This window comes from Centroberyx affinis, unplaced genomic scaffold (assembly GCF_046629955.1).
Source record: "Centroberyx affinis isolate AG114_WGS23_722 - 3 ecotype Tasmania unplaced genomic scaffold, CSIRO-AGI_Caff_v1 ptg000129l_1, whole genome shotgun sequence".
NCBI classification, from domain to species: Eukaryota; Metazoa; Chordata; class Actinopteri; order Beryciformes; family Berycidae; genus Centroberyx; species Centroberyx affinis.
Window position 1 is genome coordinate 61,744 of NW_027278829.1, and position 22,970 is coordinate 84,713.

General features: G+C 41.9%; 9 protein-coding genes and 4 non-coding genes across 15 annotated transcripts; 4 read left to right on the forward strand and 9 right to left on the reverse strand.

The window, feature by feature from the left end:
* Positions 1-143: 143 nt before the first annotated feature.
* Positions 144-9,704, reverse strand: LOC139653050 (histone H2A-like). 2 transcript variants are annotated; one of them, XM_071530001.1, is made up of 3 exons: positions 9,338-9,704; positions 4,068-4,093; positions 144-164 (listed from the first exon to the last, which is right to left on the reverse strand). In XM_071530001.1, exons 1-3 carry the CDS (start codon positions 9,702-9,704, stop codon positions 144-146), a joined length of 414 nt encoding a protein of 137 aa, XP_071386102.1. The 2 variants fall into 2 exon arrangements, with proteins under 2 accessions (XP_071386102.1, XP_071386110.1); XM_071530009.1 differs by lacking the exons at positions 144-164; positions 4,068-4,093 and having other exon boundaries at positions 9,321-9,704.
* On the forward strand, positions 674-985 carry LOC139653009 (histone H4). The gene has a single exon (XM_071529956.1). It carries the CDS (start codon positions 674-676, stop codon positions 983-985), a length of 312 nt encoding a protein of 103 aa, XP_071386057.1.
* LOC139653063 (histone H2B 1/2) lies at positions 2,668-3,042 on the forward strand. Its single transcript, XM_071530022.1, has one exon. The coding sequence runs from the start codon at positions 2,668-2,670 to the stop codon at positions 3,040-3,042; it is 375 nt and encodes a 124-aa protein (XP_071386123.1).
* On the reverse strand, positions 3,439-3,510 carry trnad-guc (transfer RNA aspartic acid (anticodon GUC)). The gene has a single exon. It is a non-coding gene; the product is annotated as a tRNA-Asp (tRNA).
* On the reverse strand, positions 4,040-4,112 carry trnav-aac (transfer RNA valine (anticodon AAC)). The gene has a single exon. It is a non-coding gene; the product is annotated as a tRNA-Val (tRNA).
* Positions 6,873-7,187, reverse strand: LOC139653027 (histone H4). Its single transcript, XM_071529980.1, has one exon. The coding sequence runs from the start codon at positions 7,182-7,184 to the stop codon at positions 6,873-6,875; it is 312 nt and encodes a 103-aa protein (XP_071386081.1). The 5' UTR covers positions 7,185-7,187.
* Positions 9,705-10,430: 726 nt separating the features above from the next.
* Positions 10,431-10,859, reverse strand: LOC139652936 (histone H3). The gene has a single exon (XM_071529880.1). It carries the CDS (start codon positions 10,839-10,841, stop codon positions 10,431-10,433), a length of 411 nt encoding a protein of 136 aa, XP_071385981.1. The 5' UTR covers positions 10,842-10,859.
* A 910-nt stretch (positions 10,860-11,769) lies between these two features.
* LOC139652877 (histone H1-like) lies at positions 11,770-12,498 on the reverse strand. 2 transcript variants are annotated; one of them, XM_071529877.1, is made up of 2 exons: positions 11,965-12,498; positions 11,770-11,922 (listed from the first exon to the last, which is right to left on the reverse strand). In XM_071529877.1, the coding sequence occupies exons 1-2, from the start codon at positions 12,496-12,498 to the stop codon at positions 11,863-11,865; spliced, it is 594 nt and encodes a 197-aa protein (XP_071385978.1). In that variant the 3' UTR covers positions 11,770-11,862. The 2 variants fall into 2 exon arrangements, with proteins under 2 accessions (XP_071385978.1, XP_071385977.1); XM_071529876.1 differs by having other exon boundaries at positions 11,770-12,498.
* Positions 12,499-15,547: 3,049 nt separating this feature from the next.
* trnav-aac (transfer RNA valine (anticodon AAC)) lies at positions 15,548-15,620 on the forward strand. The gene has a single exon. It is a non-coding gene; the product is annotated as a tRNA-Val (tRNA).
* A 1,827-nt stretch (positions 15,621-17,447) lies between these two features.
* trnad-guc (transfer RNA aspartic acid (anticodon GUC)) lies at positions 17,448-17,519 on the forward strand. The gene has a single exon. It is a non-coding gene; the product is annotated as a tRNA-Asp (tRNA).
* Positions 17,520-17,917: 398 nt separating this feature from the next.
* On the reverse strand, positions 17,918-18,292 carry LOC139652798 (histone H2B). The gene has a single exon (XM_071529872.1). The coding sequence runs from the start codon at positions 18,290-18,292 to the stop codon at positions 17,918-17,920; it is 375 nt and encodes a 124-aa protein (XP_071385973.1).
* A 2,229-nt stretch (positions 18,293-20,521) lies between these two features.
* LOC139652782 (histone H3) lies at positions 20,522-20,932 on the reverse strand. The gene has a single exon (XM_071529871.1). It carries the CDS (start codon positions 20,930-20,932, stop codon positions 20,522-20,524), a length of 411 nt encoding a protein of 136 aa, XP_071385972.1.
* A 1,095-nt stretch (positions 20,933-22,027) lies between these two features.
* Positions 22,028-22,653, reverse strand: LOC139652765 (histone H1-like). The gene has a single exon (XM_071529870.1). It carries the CDS (start codon positions 22,646-22,648, stop codon positions 22,028-22,030), a length of 621 nt encoding a protein of 206 aa, XP_071385971.1. The 5' UTR covers positions 22,649-22,653.
* Between the last annotated feature and the right edge of the window lie 317 nt (positions 22,654-22,970).

Here is a 22,970-nt window from a genome sequence, read left to right on the forward strand (position 1 = left end):
TGGTCCACAAATGCCATTCCTCTCCATCAACTAACATGAGTCAAAGAAATGTGAATGACTTGAGAGAAAGTAAAAGTTCATCTTTTAACAGCTACTCTTAACTCCCAAAGAAGCACCAGTAACCACTTAAAATAAATACCCCCTTAATCTTGACTCCTTATTTTCTAATAAATTAAGGAAATCAGGAAGACAGGAACTTTTCCATTCATTTCCACAAAAGTCATGAAAATCCCTTAATTACGTCTCTGCGAATCATGAATAATAATAAACCCATGATACTAACCTTACTTTTTTAAGGCTATATTATTTTTAGTGAATCATTAATAAGAAATAAATAATAATAAGTTGATAATTATATTTTATGTAATAGGGAAATTGAGGACATTTCAGGGACACAGTTAAGGGGTTTGGTTTCGTATTGTATGGTTTCAGTCTTCTGCAAAAAGGGGATGAGAGCAGACAGTCAGCAGGTCAAACCGTAAAGTGTTTTGTTGTATTCATATTCATGATGCGAACTGATCGTGCGGTGTCTCTTTAAGCTGCAGGAGAGGCCGCCCCGCCCCGCCCCGCACAGCGCGCGCCTCCTGCTTCACTCACGTCCTCAGATCAGCTTTATATACGAGCTCGGTGGAGCGGTTTATATCATTGTTTCTTGACTTTGAAAAGCAGCAAGATGAGCGGAAGAGGCAAAGGAGGAAAGGGACTCGGTAAAGGAGGCGCCAAGCGGCACCGGAAAGTTCTCCGTGATAACATCCAGGGAATCACCAAACCCGCCATCCGCCGTCTGGCTCGCCGCGGCGGAGTCAAGCGCATCTCCGGTCTCATCTACGAGGAGACCCGCGGGGTGCTCAAGGTCTTCCTGGAGAACGTCATCCGTGATGCCGTCACCTACACCGAGCACGCCAAGAGAAAGACCGTCACCGCCATGGATGTGGTGTATGCTCTGAAGAGGCAGGGCCGCACTCTGTACGGCTTCGGAGGTTAACGCCATTTACCGGACAACACCAAACACAAAGGCTCTTTTAAGAGCCAAACACTTCTTTTTTTAAAAGAGGAAATCCTTTGTGCGTTTATAATCCTGATTCTGACTTGAGTATTGTGCAGAAGTATAAAAGTTTTGCCTCCGCTGTAGTTCAATATAACACGCCGTAAACCTTAAGAACAAATCACCTACCGTTATACTTAATACAATGGCTGTTTATGTTCGACAGTGAATCATTATTTAATAAGCTTTTCCAAAAGTCACACTGTGATAGCCGAAGACATTTTGTGCTTAAACCCCTGAAGAAGAGCCAGTTCTGAGCTTCATACAGAGAACAAAGCGACTTTCTGCTCCCACTCATCTTGTGTTAAAACGTGTTGAAACGCTGTGGATGAACCTCAACACCAGAGAAACAATTTCACTTCAAATAAATTGCTGTCTCATTCATATTAATTGAATGTATTTATAACGCATTTCAACCCCTGTGCACTGATTATTCACCATTACTCCGCCCGCTCCTGTTCCCAGTATGGAGTCTCCCATCCGCCTTATGCAATTCTTACTAAATATTACTTACTAAATTACATTTGAAAATTTGGCAAGCAAGTTAGCCTAGCCTGACCAGTTACAGATTGGTTTATAATGAAATGAGAATTGTTTTAAGGTTTAAGAATATTTTCTTAAGAAATATGTGAGTTTAATGCTGTAATTTTCTCTAGATGTCATTACCAAAACTTTTTGTCATTACCACAACCGTTCGTCATTACCAACACATGACATATTTTTAGATACATTTTTAACAAATTATTTAAATCAGACATTTTCATATATGTTTTTTTTTAAATATTACAAGCCCTTCCTTAACATTTTATTAAAAAAACATGAGTCATTGACGTGTTGTTGGAGTAATTTTATCTTTCTTGACAGGATCTAGGAATATGTTGAAAAGGTTGCACATCTAAAGATTTAAAACATGTTTAAATCAAATTAAAATATTTCTAACCACTTAGACATCAGAAGTAAGGTATGAAGTAACATAAAATGCGTTAAAAGCACTAACTTTTCACTTTTTAAAAGTTTTAAACAATTATTGATGATGTAGTGGTAATGACCATTTCCTCTGACATCCTAGGAAAAATGTTAAATATTTTAAATTCCTTAAAGTGATGTTTACAACAATGTTCAGATGATGATTCCTGACAAAATGACAATAAAGCTTAGGTAGATAATTGAAGGTTTTATGAGATTTTATTTTTGAGAAACTGAAGTAACCAAAAGTGCCTGAGTTTGTCTTCAGTGTGTGAGACTCAGAAAGTTGTAACGTTTACGTGACACTGACATGTTCATCAGAACGATGATTTTATCATGAAAACGCAAAGACTTTATGAATTTCATTCACAAATGCTGCGTTTAAAAAAAATGTATAGTCTTTTTCTGTCAACTTTAGTGTACCAGGCCAGCGAACAACAGCAACACAGTCGCATTTATTTGAATGGGAATATCAGATCTATCCGTTCTAGATCTGTGGGAGAGAGGTCATTGTATAGCGCATGCCCAGACTAGCTGCAAATCTCTACCAATCGTATAGGAGGAACAGCACAGCTCTATTTGCATCAGCTGTCTACAAAACCATCCGCTCTGCTCCTCTCAGCTCATTCTCTGCTGTAAAGTACCGAGATCTCGTCATGCCTGAACCCGCCAAGTCAGCGCCCAAGAAGGGCTCCAAGAAAGCCGTGACCAAGACCGCCGGCAAGGGCGGCAAGAAGCGCAGAAAGACCAGGAAGGAGAGCTACGCCATCTACGTGTACAAGGTGCTGAAGCAGGTCCATCCCGACACCGGCATCTCGTCCAAGGCCATGGGCATCATGAACTCCTTCGTCAACGACATCTTCGAGCGCATCGCCGGTGAGGCGTCTCGCCTGGCTCACTACAACAAGCGCTCCACCATCACCTCCAGGGAGATCCAGACCGCCGTCCGCCTGCTGCTGCCCGGTGAGCTGGCCAAGCACGCCGTGTCCGAGGGCACTAAGGCGGTCACCAAGTACACCAGCTCCAAGTAAACCGCCTGGAACCACATCCACCCAAAGGTCCTTTTAAGGGCCACACACTACTTCAACTAAGAGCACATTTACTCACTTTTGGTATGGCGTATACAGTCATTTTTTGTTATCTATTTCATGTGTTTTCTATCAAATCAATTAAAACTACTTTTGCTGCTGCTGTGAGCTCCATCTATTGGTGTTGGGAAGTTCGAGGCTTCTGTCAGTCTTGTTGATTAGTCATTTTAGTCATGTCATTTTGAGTCAGCTCAATCTAAGAAAAAAATGTTCGATGAATTTAAATGGACTATCTGGTTTTCCGGGCGTCCTGTGTGCGTACACACTCGTTCGTTCATTAATTCCTTCCAGTTGAATCTTCCTCTCTGCCTCCATAGAGCTGAGAGAGAAAACAGATTTCTCCCCGTCGGGGAATTGAACCCCGGTCTCCCGCGTGACAGGCGGGGATACTCACCACTATACTAACGAGGAGAGGTGCTTGATAAATTTGGACAAGGTCACGTCGTAGCGACACTTGCGACCTCTCTACACCTGTTTCCATTAATTCTCTATGGGAGTTCTAAAACTGTGGCTGCAATATATTTTTGGCCACAAAGTTGGCGTCTATGGGCGGTTGTCGCTGTTCACACTTTTACTGACCAGGGAGAGACTTCAAAAAATTTAAGTTTAAATGTCTAACTCAGCTGTTATTGGAACGTCCAAATGTGAATGTGTCTCTTATTTTAGGGTTAGGCTTCGTAAACTCTGATCTTAGATGGAAACAAAGCTGTTGTAGAGATCAGACGGGAGAGAAAAGGAGATTTTCCATGAACCAGGAGGAGAAACTTTATTGCTCCTATCTTTCCATCTAAACATTAATCCATCATAGAGCAGAACATCCTCTCTTCATGACGGTAGGACAGAGTGAATCAGATTTCTACAACGTCTGGATTGATTTTAACGGTTAATTGAGAACGTTTTTTATTTCTTCACCGCCTGTTCATTCAGAATTAAATAAGGTTGTTTCCGCCCGGTCTCGAACCGGGGACCTTTCGCGTGTTAGGCGAACGTGATAACCACTACACTACGGAAACTGCTGCTGAGGTACCTAAGAGTGTGTGTTCAAACCTGCTTACATGTATACTATTATTCAGCTGATTGTCACGTGTGGATTCACATGGACGTGTGTTTACTTAAGACAAAATTGAGGACTTTCGTCAGCACACACACCAGTACATTGGGGACGCCTTTCCATTTTTACTATATAGTGACACTCCAAGGAAGAGACACGTCTCCACACTCCAAAGAAAAGCAGAATCCAACAAGTTTGTGACTCAATCCGAATATTGCCTCCCTCAAAGTCTGAAACTTGTGGAGTGTATAACCAGAGTAACTACTGTCTCTTTTGCCTCAAGCCCTAGCCTTAGAATCCGACCCATAAGGATGAAGAGCTCTATACACATATGTTAGATTAGCTTAATTTCTTTCTTTAAAAAATGTGGCCTCCCTGCTTAATTTAAAAGTTGCAGCACTACACCTATGGACCTCCCTATCTAAAATAACTGGTTATGCACTCTCAGATCTGGCTAACAGCTTGCTTGTCCGGTTCCCCAGTACCAAGCTCTGCACCATGGGGGATCTGGCCTTCAGCTCTGCTGCACCAGGCTTGTGGAACAGCCTCGCTAACCATCTAAGGGCAGCGCAGACCTTGAACTTTTCACAGGCCTAAAAACCTTTCTATCCAGGCTTTTAAGGGATTATTTTCTTTATTTTTGTTGTACATTTTGTTTTTAACTCTGTAGCACTTTGATTCACTGTGAATAAAAAAAAAACAAATAAAATGCAATACATTATTTTTATTGCTACTTCCATTTAGACATAAATATAACTAGCCTAAATCTTTAGCATGCTGATATAACCTGATATTGTCAGAAGCATGTTCAAATAATTAAAACATTTTTATTGTATTAGATTTTTTATTATTAGTTTACTGTTGGCCTATTAATTACTTTCATATGGACTTGTTTAAAAACGCGGTACCCTGTACTCTTCTCATTTAAATTTGGCGCTCAGTGCTTTTGTTTTTAACCCTAACCCCGTTTATGTACTTGATATTAACGTTGAGCACATTGGATGTCAGCAAAAAGAAAGACATGCACAACATTAAACTGATGTTAACGGGATCTAAGGGAAAGAAAACCATACCAAATTAGGCCATACATATTTCATTAAAGGCTTTTTAAATAATGAAGGTTCTTCGTTACATATTAGCTGTCAGTCATGCTGTAGAAAACTGTAGGCAACTTAAAATAACCGCAACTTATGTTACAATAAATAAGGACAACTCTTTTGAAGTAAGTGGGTGGATTCAGAGTCCAGAGTACTAACCATTACACCATGGAACCAAAACACATCTGCTGCCTGCTGGAGCTGGGACGATTTCATATGACATGATATATTATTATTATTGCTGTTGATAGTGTAGCTTGTATAGTAGTATCGCAGATGGGATGGTGACTCCACAATACTGGGAACTGGAACAGCATGAATGGTGAATTAGTGCAGAGGGGCTGATCTCTGGTGTTGGTGTTCATCCACAGCGTTAGAATATAATATAATATAATATAATAGAATGGTATCCCCTCAGGGTGGAGGGGATGTGTCTTGTCATTGATGATTGACAGGGCTTTCCTGTGTACAGCTGTGCTGTAAAGGTCATCTAATGGCTTTTGTTGGCGGCCTACTATCTTCCCTGCTGTCTTAACAATCCTGTTCAGCTTGTTTCTATTTACTAAAGTCAAGTGCCCATGCCAGACAGAGATATTAAAAACAAGGATGCTCTCTATCAGGCTGACATACACTTTTTCCAAAATGTCAAGACTAACCCCAAACCCCTTCAGTTTCCTAATTAAAAACAGTCTCTGACTACCTTTCTTACATATGAAATCAACATTGTCTGTGAAACTCAGTTTGTGTGTTCCCAGATACTTAAAACAGTTGACAGTTTCCACAGTTTGGTCACACAGTATCAGTGATGAGAGTGGATCTGCTTGATTTAGAATAAGTTCCTTTGTTTTTCCAACATTAATTAACAATGAGCTGGACTTACACCACTGTTCAAACTTGGAAACCTGAGCAAATTAATCAGAGACATCATCGTTTTTATGGAAAAGACCCACTAAAGCCATGTCATCAGCATATTTAAATATCTTGAAATTGCTGTTGTGTAGTGTCATTTCATTAGTGTACACAGAGAATTGTACTGGAGGTAAAACCCAGCCCTGCGGGGCCCCTGTGTTTAAAACAACCTCATCAGAGAGTACTTCTTTAACAGGGACTCTTTATGGGCCTTGACCCAGTGCACAAGGCCCCACCCACCCCTAAGTCCAGAAGCCGTTGCAGGAGTACATGAATTTGCATCGTGTTGAGAGCCGAACTAAAATCCGTGCATATGTGTTAGTCTTTTGTTGGTGACTGACAACCATGTTAACACATATGTCTAAATAAATGATTGTTTGATTGGAGCAGATACGCAGTTTGTTCTTTCTATGAAAGTGTAATTTAACTCAAAAACCAAAAAAGGAAAAACACGGTGTGATACCTCTACATAATGAGAAACAAGCATATTTTTCTCTTCATGTTTGGGTGTTTTGAACCATAGCTGAGGCAATTGTAGACAGACTTTTAGCGTGAGAACTGAAAGTGTAAATAAAGGATCGACTCTTTTTAAAGAAGTGGTCGGCTCTTAAAAGAGCCTTTGTGTTTGATGTTTGATGATGTCTTGCTGATATGGACCTGTATGTGTCTGAAATAAAGTCGAATTGAATTGAATTGATGTTGTCCGGTAAATGGCGTTAACCTCCGAAGCCATACAGAGTGCGGCCCTGCCTCTTCAGAGCATACACCACATCCATGGCGGTGACGGTCTTTCTCTTGGCGTGCTCGGTGTAGGTGACGGCATCACGGATGACGTTCTCCAGGAAGACCTTGAGCACCCCGCGGGTCTCCTCGTAGATGAGACCGGAGATGCGCTTGACTCCGCCGCGGCGAGCCAGACGGCGGATGGCGGGTTTGGTGATTCCCTGGATGTTATCACGGAGAACTTTCCGGTGCCGCTTGGCGCCTCCTTTACCGAGTCCCTTTCCTCCTTTTCCGCGGCCACTCATTTTTTTTTTAAGGTTTCCTTCCGAAGAATACCAAACCTCGGTAAGCTTCAGTGTTTAAATCTTCTTTGCGGACGTAAATGAGGAAGGAAAGAGCGCGCTTTGCTGGGCGGCGCCAAACTCTGCAGGCCAACGGAACTTCAGCTGTGTCAAGTTAGCAGAAGCTCGGCAGTCGCATTTCCGGTTAGGCCAGTTTGCCTTCAAAAATAAAAGCAAGAACATTTCACACAAGATTATTTCTGACTGGCATTTCTTCATTCTTTTACCAGTTCTATGACTTGGTGTTTATTATCATGTCTAAATATGCCTGAATCATAATGTTTAATGTTTTCAGCTGAATCACCAGGGCAAACTGACATTTTTACATTTGAAAAAAGATAAATTAAACGAGGTGTCCAGAACAAAAAACATCATATGAAAATACTCAGAACGATTCCATTAAATATTACTGTAAGTCAGACTGGATATATCGAGGGCTTGGAGCCAAAGGCGCGTAAGTGTGTCTAACCCGAAAGCCAAAACAAATTTTGATCAAACTTGGATCAGCTGCCGTTACCACATACTAAGCACAATATTTTAACTTTTTGTGTTATCAGATTGAGCATTACTATAAAAACAATACTGCTACAGTTTAAGTTGAATTATATTTGTTAACTCTTTTAAAAATGTCAAAAGACTGAAATACGCCTTTTAGCAGTTGAATTATATTTGTTAACTCTTTTAAAAATGTCAAAAGACTGAAATACGCCTTTTAGCAGTCTGACTATCAGAGCTCATCTTGACCAGTTCACACTCCTAACATTATAAAAATAACATTTTGAATCTTTAGGCCTAAGTATTTCATGGGAATATTAACATATTGACATTCATCTAATAATTGACCTAGAATATTAATTAGGATATGAATAGGATACTAAAAATGAAGTGATCATGCTGCCATGCTAGCATTACTTACGTCAGCATGCATTTTGAGTTGACCTAAGTGCTGTTAGAGTCCTCTACCCACAATGGTTGTTCAGTGTCAAAAGTGGTTTTGCTTGGTGTCAAAAGGGCGTAAGTGCAGTTACGCCCTTTTGACATCAAGCAAAACCCTATTTTAACTGTTATGGCTTTCAGTTTTTGTGTAATTAAAACTTATGGGTCATGATTTCAGTTGTGTTGTGTGATATATAATACTTATATTCGCCCAAAATCGCACTTACGCCCCTCTGGCTCTAAGCCCTCATATGGCATCTTAAAGAAAACAGTCTGCTGAAACCAGTGGTTGGCAGTCTGTCTCCATTCTGTCTCTAATGAATCACTTTCTAACAGCAGAACTTATTACTTTAACATGACATGGTGACAAATTATTATTTTCAAAAGGATAACAATGCAAGACTTTGTTCGACATGATTTCTCTTAATTTTCTCAACGCTACAAATACAACCTTTCATCACAACATATTAGAAAATATCACTTGAGCATGTATGTGTTTAACTTCACTACAAATGTTAATGCGATTATTGATTGGAGGGCTTTTGCCCCACAAACAACAAAACTGACAAAGTTGCTTCACAAAGCAACTCAGTTCTGAGTTTATGGCCTGAAATTGTATGTTAAAAAGGCTTGAATTAGGAGATGATAAACCCTCAAACATATCTACTAACATGCAGACACAATAATAATTTTCAGTTGCTGAAATAACCTGAAATAGTCTGCAGCATGTTTAAATCATCCCACAAAATTACATTTGATTGTTACTATATTTCATTCATGTTCTAGTTGTGTAAAGAACGTTTAAAAACGCGGGATATTTTAAATTTGAATGATGTATGACGTCAAATTGGCGGCCAGGAGACAAAGCAACACAGTTGGGGCTCTCATGTCACTCATTCCCCAATTATTTGTGGAGCTCAAAAGCCGTTTTGTCTGAGCATATTCCACATTAAACAATGCTGAAAAACATTGTTTTTACAAGTGAGCTTAATCACTAGTTGAAATGGCAGCGTTCTTGAAAATTAGGTCAGACATAGGAACCCATAAAAGCCTTTGAATAGTGAAGGTTGACATACAACTGACATTACTAGTAATGTAAACTCTTTGAAGTGAGTGTGTGGCTCTTAAAAGAGCCTTTGTGTCGGTGTGGAGAAGCTGGTGAGTTTACTTCTTGGCGGGCTTCTCGGTCTTCTTGGGCAGCAGCACCGCCTGGATGTTGGGCAGCACGCCGCCCTGAGCGATGGTGACTCCGCCCAGCAGCTTGTTGAGCTCCTCGTCGTTGCGGACGGCCAGCTGCAGGTGACGGGGGATGATACGGGTCTTCTTGTTGTCGCGAGCGGCGTTCCCGGCCAACTCCAGGATCTCAGCGGTCAGGTACTCGAGCACCGCCGCCAGATACACCGGAGCTCCGGCACCGACGCGCTGGGCGTAGTTTCCTTTGCGCAGCAGCCTGTGAACACGGCCGACCGGGAACTGAAGACCGGCACGAGAGGAGCGGGTCTTTGCCTTGGCACGAGCCTTGCCGCCGGTTTTGCCACGTCCAGACATTTTGGTTGGTTTCTTTTGATTAGATAACGAAAGAATGGATTGCTGTTGTCGGGCACCGGTTTATATGTCCCTCGAGCTGCTTGTTCATTGGTCAGTTGGAGCTTCAAAATCGTCGTCCAATCAGAAAACTGTTGGTGTCATGTTTACACAGCACTTCCGCTATGCAGTGTCTTGGATTTTCAAAATAAAACGACTCATGAAAAACCGACTTAGGCTACACAGAAGATGATTAGGGCCACATGAGCAGTTTACAATTTATTTGAGTTTTGAAATTAATCACAGAATTCTGACCTTAAACTCAGATTTGTTATTAATCTCAAGTCAGAACTGGGCATCATAAGACAAAAATATTGTGTTTTTTTTGTGAAGGGGGCGGTTTCATTCAAATTTAGGTAATCTCATATCGGAGAGCAAAAAAAATAAAGACCAAAGATTAGCCCATTCAGAGTAGCTATCTAACGCTGACATAACATTTATATAAACATATAAACACTAAGTTATATAAACTAACTGTTGAAATAAAATAAGTAATATGTTTGTTCGATGATTATGGGTTATGGGGGTTAAAAGCTTATATACATAATTATTATAATTATGTATTGTTAAGAAATTGTGTATTTATTAGTTTTAAACATGAATAGTTATGTTGCAGTGGAAAAGACTCTTATAGTAAATATGGAGGTGGCTCTTAAAAGAGCCGTTGTGTTGGTGGTCTGGCAGGGGGGTTTAAGCTCGCTCTCCGCGGATGCGGCGGGCCAGCTGTATGTCCTTGGGCATGATGGTGACCCTCTTGGCGTGTATGGCGCACAGGTTGGTGTCCTCAAAGAGGCCGACCAGGTAAGCCTCGCTGGCCTCCTGCAGAGCCATGACAGCGGAGCTCTGGAAGCGCAGGTCGGTCTTGAAATCCTGAGCGATTTCTCTGACCAGGCGCTGGAAGGGCAGCTTGCGGATGAGCAGCTCTGTGGATTTCTGGTAGCGACGGATCTCTCTGAGAGCCACGGTACCGGGCCTGTAACGGTGGGGCTTCTTGACGCCGCCGGTGGCCGGGGCGCTTTTCCTGGCAGCCTTGGTGGCGAGCTGCTTCCTGGGAGCTTTTCCTCCGGTGGATTTACGGGCGGTCTGCTTGGTTCTGGCCATGGCTCAAAGCTCAGCTCTTCCTTCTTAACGGCAGAAGAAAATGTGCGATTTGAGACGTAATGTCGACGTTATATAGCCGGCGCCGGAGCGCTACCATACGCTGATTGGTCTGCCCGAGGGGAGCGCGTGCTTCAGCAGATCACCTATTGGCAGCCCGCCCAAAATTCAAACTAAACCACTCCTCCACAGCGGCTGAGTCTAACGGCGGCAGAAAAGGCTTTTACTGAAAAGGACAAATATTTTATATATTTTACTGTTGAAGTATTTTAAATCACTTTTTTCACTCAAATGTGGAAAAGATAACCAGCAAAATAATGGTAAAAAAAAGACTAAAGATTAAATGAAAAACAATAGAAATATATAAAGATAAACTAAAATAATAAAAGTGGTGTGTGAAGAATGGAAATCACATTTCTTATAGGTATGGATTAATTTATTAAAATATATTCAACAATTTATAAACAAGTAGACAATATGCAGTAGTTAAACATGTGATAAGATATTCTATCATTCATATGCACAGGTTTTTATGATGCATTTATGTAGTTAGTGCTCTGTCTGTATAGAATATGGATTAAAAAAATACATTGTGGGAAATTAACATGTTTGTTTTGTTCTTTTTCAAATGGAAAGACTGTTGAGTGAAACCTGGCATTGAGTCAAAGGGATTAGAATAAGTATCCAACAATAAAGGACTTACCTCTTGAGTCATCACACAATGTAATGCGTATGCTACGTATTTTACATATTTATATATTAATTACATAGTAAGTAAGTCAAAAGTGCTAATGTGTAATTCATCCACAGAATATGCGGATACTTCTTTGATCTATAATCAAAAGGGGGGAAAAAACAAGAGGGGTTGATCTGCCACATTTCCAATATGTGACAAAGTAACTTTTTTTGTTTTATAGGTTATATCATGAAAAAATAAAAAAACACAAATAAGGAAACTGCTCTTCCATGAAGTTGTGGGTGGCTCTTAAAAGAGCCTTTTGTGGGTGAAGTGACACTTGGACGTTTACTTCTTCTTCGGTGCTGCTTTCTTAGCTGCAGTCTTTACTTTGGGCTTGGCAGTCTTCTTCGCGGCAGGTTTCTTGGCAGCAGCGGGCTTCTTCGCCACCTTCTTGGGACTCTTGGTCGGCTTCTTGGGGCTCTTCGCTGGTTTCTTGGCCGCTGCGGGCTTCTTCGCCTTCTTCGGGGATTTCTTAGCGACTACTGGCTTTTTAGCTGCAGCCTTCTTGGCTACAGGCTTCTTCGGGCTCTTGGCGACTTTCTTAGCAGCGGGCTTCTTGGCTTTCGGAGCTGCTTTCTTGGCAGCCGGCTTCTTGGCCTTCTCAGCCTTCTTGGCGACCTTGAAGGAGCCGGAGGCCCCGGTCCCCTTGGTCTGGACCAGAGCGCCTTTCTCCACCAGTCTCCTGATGGCGATCTTGACGCGGGTCTTGTTCTTGTCCACGTCGTAGCCTCCGGCAGCCAGGCTCTTCTTGACGGCGGCCAGAGACACGCCGCTCCGCTCCTTGGAGGCGGACACGGCTTTAACGATCAGCTCACCGACGCTGGGGCCGCTCTTCTTCGGCTTCACGGCCTTCTTCTTCGCTGGTTTGGCCGCTTTAGCCGGGGCGGCAGCGGCGGGTGCAGCTGGAGCGACTTCTGCCATTGTTCTCTTCTAGTCTGGTCTGCTTCTCACAGCTCTACAGAGTCTGACTGGACTGTTTGTCGCCGCAGAGCAAGAGGCGGGACTTATACACAGCATGAGGACCGTGTAGACTCAACACACACAGCCGCTCTGTCTGTCCTGTTGAAATGTGGCGACACTTGTGTTTTCTCTTCCACATTTTAGGGATAAAAGACGCAGATCGGAGCAGTTTTCAAGTGGAACTGTTATTGGAGCAGTGAGGAAACTTCTTTCCTCTCGGGATGACGTCATGTTTACCGCTGAGGAGACTTTCATTTTATTCAGGAAAGCCTCAAACCTCTCCGAAACACCGTTACAGCGTTCAACCCGTAGCGGGTTTTCTTCACATTTCGTCTCCTAAAATGGTTTAATATGCTTCACATTCCAAACAGCACCAGTTGTCCAGTAAGCAGAAATGTCTGACAAGGGAATAAAAGTGAAAGTAATGTATTGGTGTGATTTGTTTTGTTTTAATCGGCGGATTGTTTGGTGTCAGTAAACACACTGATCTGCCGGTGACTTCCTGTGAGAGATTGTTCCTGAGGAGTTTTCTTTCTGGCTCCGGTGAATGCTGCAGTCATGATTAATGACACTGAAAATATATTTTGTTAAAGTTTGTGATATTCTCTGATTTTAAAGTAGCCCAAACATTTATTTTCTCCAATGGACACAAATATCCTGACTTCCAATGCAATGTGATCCAACTTGCTATGCTCTCTAGTTTAAGTCCATTAGACTGAAATATCATTCTGTATTTATCTTTTTATTATTATTTTTTTATGTGTGGAAAACTACATTTAAACCCACAGGTAAAAAGGGAATGAAGCTCATTGTTTGTGTTAAGAAGGCTGATCTCCCCAAAAATTGGATTATTCTTCCTCTTCTTTCAAAGACTATTCTTTTGGGGAGATCAGCTTTCTTAACCACAAACAATGAGCTTCATTCCCTTCTTTGCCTGTTGATATGTAAACCTTGACTCCAAAGATCAATTTATTTGATACCTGGTAAGCAAAGCAGCGCTCCTCAGCCTCATTCCATGTACCTTTAAAACACCTCAGCCTCTTTACTCTGTGAGTAACAGCAGTTGCTTGGAGATCATTTGAAATTTGTTCCTGATTTTATCCCAGTACTGAATTTACAGTGTTTCTGTTTGATACTTAATCCTTATCAAAAACTTGTTATTCTCAGCTCTTCACAACTTTTGGAATACACAATTATTTATTTAATTATGTATTTATGTATGTATTTATGTATTTATGTATTTATTTGTTTCTTTGTCCATTCATTTTTTACCAAACTCTGTACATTTTTACATTCAGTAAAAGCAACTTTTGTGTATGCTGGACAATGTACATACATAAATAAAATGCGAGTTGTTTCAGTACTGCTTTATAAATAAAAAATATACCAGTGACTCAGCCTGCATAATGGCAGGGAAGGCCAACCCACTTTCCGATAGAGAATACAGTGATGAGTTTATAGATTTACAGTTTGTAAAGACATACATATAAAATGTATAATCTATTGTAGGTAGAAAAGTAACTGAGACAAGCCTTTTTCTCACCTCAAAATAAAAGCAGGACTTATTTCTACAATAAAAACCCAGCTTGAGTAAGCCTCTTTACCAGGGACTCTATATGATACCTAAAAGTAAGACCATTGTCTATTAAAAAACCCAGGCACTCATAAGTTGACACTTTTTCAATCGGTTTATCCTGCATTGTAGTAAAATGAGGTAAAGACTGGGGCTCTTACTGTGACCTGGTAAATACCATCAGCTTGGTCTTATCAGCATCCATAATAAGCTTCAGCTGACACAGCTGCACTTGTACAGTATTAAAAGCGCATTGAAGTTCCACAAAAGCCTTATTTAATGAATCTGCACAAGAATAAATTACTGTGTCATCTGCATATGAATGAAAATTAAATAGATAGATAGATAGATAGATGAAATTATAGATAAATTGTGAAAAGAAGAGGTCCAAGGACTGAGCCTTGTGGCAGCCCCTTGTGAATAGTTAAAATATCAGATGTCACACCATTAGACTGGACATACATGTTCTATTTGACATGTAATTTCTGAGCCACTCTACTGCCTTTTCAGATAAACCTATATTGACTAGTCTTTGTATCATGATGTCATGATCAACTGTGTCAAAGGCCTTTGACAGGTCAATAAAGAGAGAGACACAATGCTGCTTCTCATCCAAAGAACTTATAACATCATTAATGACTTTCATTGCTGCTATTGTGGTGTCATGTTGTTTTCTAAAGCCTGACTGGTACGGAACTAATATATTATTATCTTTTAAAAAAAAAACTTGATCTGATCACACACCAGTGGCGATATGGTGACACTCATAAAAAAACATGTGTGACAGTTTCTAGTGCCATGCAAAAAGGACACTCATTCCCGGTCCCTCCCTCCACTGGTGCTAAGAAGCTGTTGGTCACCAGGGCCCCATGACTTATCCTCATGCAGCACCCTCCATCTGCACCCTGCAGTGCTCTGTGACATGCCTTCCCAATTCCTGGTGACCCAACCTTCAGTGCCTAAACTCCTAGCAGTTTGACGCCTGTCTGAGCCCACTGCAACCCTCCCGGTAGGTGTGGAGGTTCAGCCTCACTCCACGCCCCGCACTGCAGTGCCTCTGATTTAGCCCAGTTCACCCTAGCAGATGATGCTTCCTGACAGACTGAAGAAGACTACATCCACTACAGCTAGCCTGTCCCAGACCAGCACCGTTAGATCGTCTGCATGTGCATATATAACCATTCAAGACATTTTCAATACAGGATGTTTAATGCTCAGTAGATTAAAATTGCATTATTTATTTCAATGCTGAAAGAAAGAAAGAAAGAAAAAGAAAAAAGAAAGATAAAAGAAAGAGAAAGAAAGAAAGAAAAAGAAAAAAGAAAGAAAGAGCCTTGTAGCTCCACATACACACAGGAACAAATTATGCTGTTTAGCGTTTGTCTCATCTGAGCTGATCCTGTCTAGACACCGAGAGATGTCCCGCTTGCTGTAACAGTTTCCGTAGTGTAGTGGTTATCACGTTCGCCTAACACGCGAAAGGTCCCCGGTTCGAGACCGGGCGGAAACATCTTTATTTCATCCCGTAGGAGCTTTGAATGTGGACAGCCAACTGGGAGTCTGACCGAAATCAAAGCAGGCACAACTGAAGCTGTTGTAATAAAGAAGTAAGGCAACTCTTCCTGGTTCAAAATTTTCCTCTCCTTCTCCTGTCTGATCTCTACAAAACACTTTCCAATTTTATTTAGCATAGCACAACATAGCACTTCTCTAAAATCAGAGTTTAATACTCACACAAAACGGCCTAACCAAGTGCAGTAAAATATATAAGGAGATAAAAATACGTAATCAAAATCATCATCAGGTATTTCCAAATTTCATTGTAGGATTTCCATATTACAGGGGCTTGGTGTTTCTCTGGCAGGTAAAAGTGGGAACAGCGCCACAATTACATAGACTCCAACGTTGTGGCCAAAAATATATCGCATCGGTAGTGTATGCTTCATAACTCCCATAGAGAGTGAAGGCAAACGGGTTTAGGGAGTTTTAGCTAAAGAATGCTAGCAGGGAATTTCCTCCACTACAAATGACCTTTGACATCTGACCTGGCCCTATAGCTTCACTTGTATCTCATTGATAGTATAGTGTATCCCGCCTTCATAATTTCTGCAAAAAAATACTATTAACAGTAAGGCCCATTAATGAGCAACACGTCAGCCTAGGCTTCATGAAAGAGCTGATTTCACTTATTCCTTATTCACTTAGGCTATTAACTTCTTGTAAATTAAATAATGCTGAAGTTTAACAATTCATCAATTTGCTAGGGACCCTCTGAAACCCCCTCAAGGGGTAACATGAAAAACCGTTGGAGAAGCTAGAATTTTATTGAAATGAGCCGTATGCTGTTAGCTGTCACATATATTGAGTAGAATCATCAAGAGTAGAATCAGGAAGGACAGGGGAAAATAAAATTAAAGAAAAACATATGGATTCACTCACAATGTGCATCTAAAAGTGTGAGTAGCCTATTTGTTGTGTTCTTTTATCTTTCTATTTTACTCGATTTGTTTCTTTTAATGCAATGCATTTTGCTTCTTCTTTTATATGATTTTTATCATTTTATCTGTCTTTTATCTGCCTTCTATCTGCCGTCTTTTATCTGCCTTGTATTGATGTACTTTGAGCTGCATGTTGTGTATGAAAGGTGCTATACAAATAAAGTTTATTGTTATTATTATTATTATTGCAGTGTTTTAGAACTCCCATGGAGAGTGAATGCAAATGGGTTTGGGCAGTTTTAGTTAAGGTTTCCAGCCCATGTGTCTCATCCGATCCGATCATGATCCTTATTTCATCCTGTAGGAGCTTTGAATGATGTGAAGAAACATGAAAGCAGTCACAGATTCTGATTCACTGTCAGTCCATACCGTCATGAAGAGATGATGAGGCCACAAGCCTGTTCTGTTCCATGAAGGATGAATAAGCAGATATGTTTGGATGGAAAAACTAGAAGCCAAGTGCACTCCTCCTGGCTTCCAACCTTGTCCTTTTCCTTTCCTGTCTGATCTCTACAACACACAACTTTATTTCCACAGAAAATCTCTAAAATCAGAGCTGATATAGTAGAAAACGGCCTAAAAAAGTGCAATAAAATATTCAAGGAGATACAAAAAATACAACACATATTCAAGGTTAACATCCAAGTTGAGTTTAAACATTTAAACTTTTCGATTTTTTCCCCCGGCAGAAGTGTGAACAGCGCCACCAGCCAATAGACTCCCACGTTGTGGCCAAAAATATATTGCATCCATAGTGTTTTAGAGAACAGATTTAAGTCGAGCAGGAACCTCCCGTAAGTGTCACTACCCCGTGACATCGTCCTATAATATATCACCTCTCCTCGTTAGTATAGTGGTGAGTATCCCCGCCTGTCACGCGGGAGACCGGGGTTCAATTCCCCGACGGGGAGAATTATGTTTTCTCTCTCAGCTTTAAGGAGGCAGAGAGGAAGATTCAACTGGAAGGAATTGATGAACGAACGAGTGTGTAGGCACACAGAACACCCGGAAGACCAGATAGCTCAATCTAAGAAAAAAAAAAATGTTGATGAATTTAAATGGACGGACTCAAAATGACATGACTAAAATAACTAATCAACAAGAAGACTGACAGAAGCCTCGAACTTCCCAACACCAATAGATGGAGCTCACAGCAGCAGCAAAAGTAGTTTTAATTGATTTGATACAACACATTAAATAAGAAAAAAAATGACTGTATATGCCATACCAAAAGTGAGTAAATGTGCTCTTAGTTGAAGTAGTGTGTGGCCCTTAAAAGGACCTTTGGGTGGATGTGGTTCCAGGCAGTTTACTTGGAGCTGGTGTACTTGGTGACCGCCTTAGTGCCCTCGGACACGGCGTGCTTGGCCAGCTCACCGGGCAGCAGCAGGCGGACGGCGGTCTGGATCTCCCTGGAGGTGATGGTGGAGCGCTTGTTGTAGTGAGCCAGGCGAGACGACTCACCGGCGATGCGCTCGAAGATGTCGTTGACGAAGGAGTTCATGATGCCCATGGCCTTGGACGAGATGCCGGTGTCGGGATGGACCTGCTTCAGCACCTTGTACACGTAGATGGCGTAGCTCTCCTTCCTGGTCTTTCTGCGCTTCTTGCCGCCTTTGCCGGCGGTCTTGGTCACGGCTTTCTTGGAGCCCTTCTTGGGCGCTGACTTGGCGGGTTCAGGCATGACGAGATCTCGGTACTTTACAGCAGAGAATGAGCTGAGAGGAGCAGAGCGGATGGTTTTGGAGGCAGCTGATGCAAATAGAGCTGTGCTGTTCCTCCTATACGATTGGTAGAGATTTGCAGCTAGACTGGGCATGCGCTGAATAAGGACCTCTCTCCCACAGAACTAGAATGGATAGATCTGATATTCCCATTCAAATAATTACGACTGTGTTGCTGTGTTGTTGGCTGACCTGGTACACTACCGTTCTATCAATTACATTTCTATGTCTCAAATCCTTTAATTCCACAGAAAGACTTACAATTTACAATTTCCCATTTGGCATTTTTAAGTGCCATAAAGCTAAGTTCTGGTCCGACAGGACATACGAGGCAGTGCATAGAGGCAATGCATAGAGTTTTTTTTTTTTTTTTTTTTTTATAGATTACACAGTCCATCAGGTGAGAAGGTGTTGTGACTTGATGCCTAATCGCTATTTATGCACTAAAGGGATTGAGATCATAGACTCAGACTCATAAACTAAACTGATCCTGAAAAGCAGGTTCCAGAGTCCAGAGTGCTAACCATTACACCATGGGACCACAACACTCACCGACAATGCTATGGTTTCATATGATATACCAGATATTGCCACTGCTATTTATAAGATAAGGACTCCATACTGGGAACAGGAACGGTAGATGAATGGTGAATAATGAGTGCATGAGTGTGTTTAAAATGTGTGTAATGTCAGCATGTCCTGCTGTTTAAGAACATCCACACAGCGTTTTAACACGTTTGTAAACAAAAAATGACTGAATCGGAGCAGAAAGGGCCTTTGTTCTATGTGGGGAAGCTCAGAACTGGCGGCCCCTCTTCTTCAGGGGTTTTAAAGTGTTGTTGGCTATCAAAGTGTGACTTTTGGAAAACCTTATCAAATGAACTGTTACCGACTGGATTCACTGTCGGGCAGTTCGGAAAAGAGACACTGCACCGACTGCAACAGTGTATTGTTTTTCTGGTTTAAGGAGTTTCCTACTGAACTAGCAGAAACTTCTACAGAGTGCTTTTGTAGTTACCCATCTTAAATTCGATATCAATTATGAACGCACAGACGATTTCCTCTTTTTAAAGCAGTGGCTGGATCTTAAAGGAGCCTTTGGTTTGATCTGAAGACAAGTTTACAGAGAGGATTAGAGCCACATGAACAATTTATTTCATTTCTAAGATTAATCTCAGTGTTCTGAGTTTAAAGTCAAATAAAGTCATAAAGATTCTCAGAACTCAAAAACATGTTTCACATGTGATGGGTTAACTCTCCTGTTGTGTTCCGGTCGAGTTGGACTGATTTACAAGTTTTCTCTCTGAAAAATGTAGTTCATTTAATCTGATTGTCATAAGGTTCCATGACTTTGTCCACACAGGGCATCTGAACACACAAAATATATTTTGATAATTTTCATTAACTTTTGGGTGTTTCATTTAACTTTTGTACACCTGTGGCCGGTCATTAGAAATGAATGGCTACAAATGAGACTACAATTAGTGTATAAAATTGAGTTCAGGCACATGCCCATTCATCAGATGGACACACTTCCTCTCCCAGACCCCCGGAACCTTTCCCCAATAGAATCTTTCCCCCACAGGAACCACACCTGTTGGCATTCTCACAAACAATCGCAACATTGTTTCAATAATATATAGAACCTTTCTCACAGCTCTGGTACATAAAGCAAAATTCATTCTGTGGCAGCACAATGACCAAACAATGCAGTAATGTTTTCATGTGCAGTTTTGGGCCTATGTCCTTTCTTTACTAATAAAATCATACCGACCGGGAACACAACATATGTTATTTTGTGCCATTATTTAAAAAATTGAAATGGTTTCAAAACAAATTTTGACACAAAGTAGTCTGTGATAAATGGCACAATATGTTTCATCTGAGTATTTGTTATAGTTAAAATAATCCATACATTGTTTGTTTTTTTACTCAAACGAGTTGTATGAGCTCAGGTCAATGAGACCTACATACATAAAGGTGAATATAATCAAATGTCACAGTTAAGTATTGGTTGGAAATACAAGTGGCATGGTTTTGTGTTTACACCATTCAGACATAATTATTGTGAGATGAGTGATTAAACTGACTCTCACTGTAGTGGTTTTGCAGCAGTGGAATAAACTCTTATAGTAAATATGGAGGTGGCTCTTAAAAGAGCCGTTGTGTTTGTGATCTCCCAGGGGGGTTTAAGCTCGCTCTCCGCGGATGCGGCGGGCCAGCTGTATGTCCTTGGGCATGATGGTGACCCTCTTGGCGTGTATGGCGCACAGGTTGGTGTCCTCAAAGAGGCCGACCAGGTAAGCCTCGCTGGCCTCCTGCAGAGCCATGACAGCGGAGCTCTGGAAGCGCAGGTCGGTCTTGAAATCCTGAGCGATTTCTCTGACCAGGCGCTGGAAGGGCAGCTTGCGGATGAGCAGCTCTGTGGATTTCTGGTAGCGCCGGATCTCTCTGAGAGCCACGGTACCGGGCCTGTAACGGTGGGGCTTCTTGACGCCGCCGGTGGCCGGGGCGCTTTTCCTGGCAGCCTTGGTGGCGAGCTGCTTCCTGGGAGCTTTTCCTCCGGTGGATTTACGGGCGGTCTGCTTGGTTCTGGCCATGGCTCAAAGCTCAGCGCTTCCTTCTTAACGGCAGAAGAAAATATGTGGCTTGAGACTGAACGTCGGCTTTATATAGCCAACGCCGGAGCGCTGCTACACGCTGATTGGCCTGCCCGAGGGGAGGCGCGAGCTTCATCAGATCAACCAGGCCTATTGGAGGAAAGGCGCTTTGGAAAGCCCGCCGAAAATTCAAACTAAACCACTAAACCACAATTCAAAGCTCCTCCACAGCAGCTGAGTCTAACGGCGGCAGAAAGGCTTTTACTATTTTCAATCACTTTTTTCACTCATATGTGGAAAAGATAACCAGCAAAATCATGATCAAAATACAAGACAATATAAGATAAGATAAGATTAAAACACGATGAACAAAAATAAACCAAAACAATTATGTAATATGTAATAATTAGTAGCTAATAGTTAAAGTAACACAGTAACAGAATATAAACACAGAGTGAAGTGTGAATAATGAAAAACACATTAATTTCTATGATTTATTAACAAATACATACAATTTATGAATAACTATACAAGCTATATTTACAGTAGTATACATGTATGAAGACATTCTAGCATTCATATGCATTCATGGTTCGTTTATGTAGATGGATCTGTGTAGAATAATCTAAAGAGAAAAATAGAGGAAACAGAAAGGTGCAGAGTGGGAAATGAGCAGCAGCCCAAAGCATCTTCAGTCAGACTGTGGAGTCAAACCTGCCATGAGTCCAGAGGATTAAAAAAGTATCAAACAACAAAGTACTGATCTCTTCACTCGCCACACTATGTAATGAAGAAGTATCAACATCTACATAGTTTTACAATTTATAAAAATAAGTCACACATAGTGTCACTTATCCGCAGTTATGTTTTCTATCATCTACAAAGAAATAAACAGCAGGTGTTTTTCTGGTGTGTGTGTGTGTGTGTGTGTGTGTGTGTGTGTGTGTGGGTGTGGTGGGTTAATTTGCCACATCAACAACCTGATATCAATTGTGATAGGCTTATAGTTTGTCATAACATTTAAAAAAAATGCTCTTTCATGAAGGTTGTGGGTGGCTCTTAAAAGAGCCTTTTGGGTAAAGTAAAGCCGGAAGCTTACTTCTTCTTCGGTGCTGCTTTCTTAGCTGCAGTCTTGACTTTGGGCTTGGCAGCTTTCTTCGCGGCAGGTTTTTTGGCAGCAGCGGGCTTCTTCGCCACCTTCTTGGGACTCTTGGTCGGCTTCTTGGGGCTCTTCGCTGGTTTCTTGGCCGCTGCGGGCTTCTTCGCCTTCTTCGGGGATTTCTTAGCGACTACTGGCTTTTTAGCTGCAGCCTTCTTGGCTACAGGCTTCTTCGGGCTCTTGGTGACTTTCTTAGCAGCGGGCTTCTTGGCTTTCGGAGCTGCTTTCTTGGCAGCCGGCTTCTTGGCCTTTTCAGCCTTTTTGGCGACCTTGAAGGAGCCGGAGGCCCCGGTCCCCTTGGTCTGGACCAGATCGCCTTTTTCCACCAGTTTCTTGATGGCGATCTTGACGCGGGTCTTGTTCTTGTCCACGTCGTAGCCTTCGGCAGCCAGGCTCTTCTTGACGGCGGCCAGAGACACGCCGCTCCGCTCCTTGGAGGCGGACACGGCTTTAACGATCAGCTCACCGACGCTGGGGCCGCTCTTCTTCGGCCTGGGAGCCTTCTTCTTCGCGGCTTTAGCCGGGGCCGGGGCGGGTGCTGGAGCGGCTTCTGCCATTTCGTCTTCTCTCTCTCTCTCGGTCTGCTTCTCACAGCTCTACAGAGTCTGACTGGACTGTTTGTCGACGCAGAGCAAGAGGCGGGACTTATACACAGCATGAGGACCGTGTAGACTCAACACACACAGCCGCTCTGTCTGTCCTGTTGAAATGTGGCGACACTTGTGTTTTCTCTTCCACATTTTAGGGATAAAAGACGCAGATCGGAGCAGTTTTCAAGTTGAACTGTTATTGGAGCAGTGACGAAACTTCTTTCCTCTCGGGATGACGTCATGTTTAGCGCTGAGGAGACTTTCGTTTTATTCAGGGAAGCTTCAAACC

Bases quoted from the DNA above. Each gene is read 5' to 3' on its own strand.
- LOC139653009 (XM_071529956.1), top strand. From the start codon at position 674: ATGAGCGGAAGAGGCAAAGGAGGAAAGGGACTCGGTAAAGGAGGCGCC.
- LOC139653063 (XM_071530022.1), top strand. From the start codon at position 2,668: ATGCCTGAACCCGCCAAGTCAGCGCCCAAGAAGGGCTCCAAGAAAGCC.
- LOC139653027 (XM_071529980.1), bottom strand. From the start codon at position 7,184: ATGAGTGGCCGCGGAAAAGGAGGAAAGGGACTCGGTAAAGGAGGCGCC.
- LOC139653050 (XM_071530001.1), bottom strand. From the start codon at position 9,704: ATGTCTGGACGTGGCAAAACCGGCGGCAAGGCTCGTGCCAAGGCAAAG. The intron at 4,094-9,337 runs AGCCCGCCAAGA...TAGTGTAGTGGT, and splicing joins GCTGCCCAAGAAGACCGAGA to TATCACGTTCGCCTAACACG. The intron at 165-4,067 runs GTCCCCGGTTCG...TTAATTTATTAG, and splicing joins GTTCGCCTAACACGCGAAAG to AAAATAAGGAGTCAAGATTA.
- LOC139652936 (XM_071529880.1), bottom strand. From the start codon at position 10,841: ATGGCCAGAACCAAGCAGACCGCCCGTAAATCCACCGGAGGAAAAGCT.
- LOC139652877 (XM_071529876.1), bottom strand. From the start codon at position 12,498: ATGGCAGAAGTCGCTCCAGCTGCACCCGCCGCTGCCGCCCCGGCTAAA.
- LOC139652798 (XM_071529872.1), bottom strand. From the start codon at position 18,292: ATGCCTGAACCCGCCAAGTCAGCGCCCAAGAAGGGCTCCAAGAAAGCC.
- LOC139652782 (XM_071529871.1), bottom strand. From the start codon at position 20,932: ATGGCCAGAACCAAGCAGACCGCCCGTAAATCCACCGGAGGAAAAGCT.
- LOC139652765 (XM_071529870.1), bottom strand. From the start codon at position 22,648: ATGGCAGAAGCCGCTCCAGCACCCGCCCCGGCCCCGGCTAAAGCCGCG.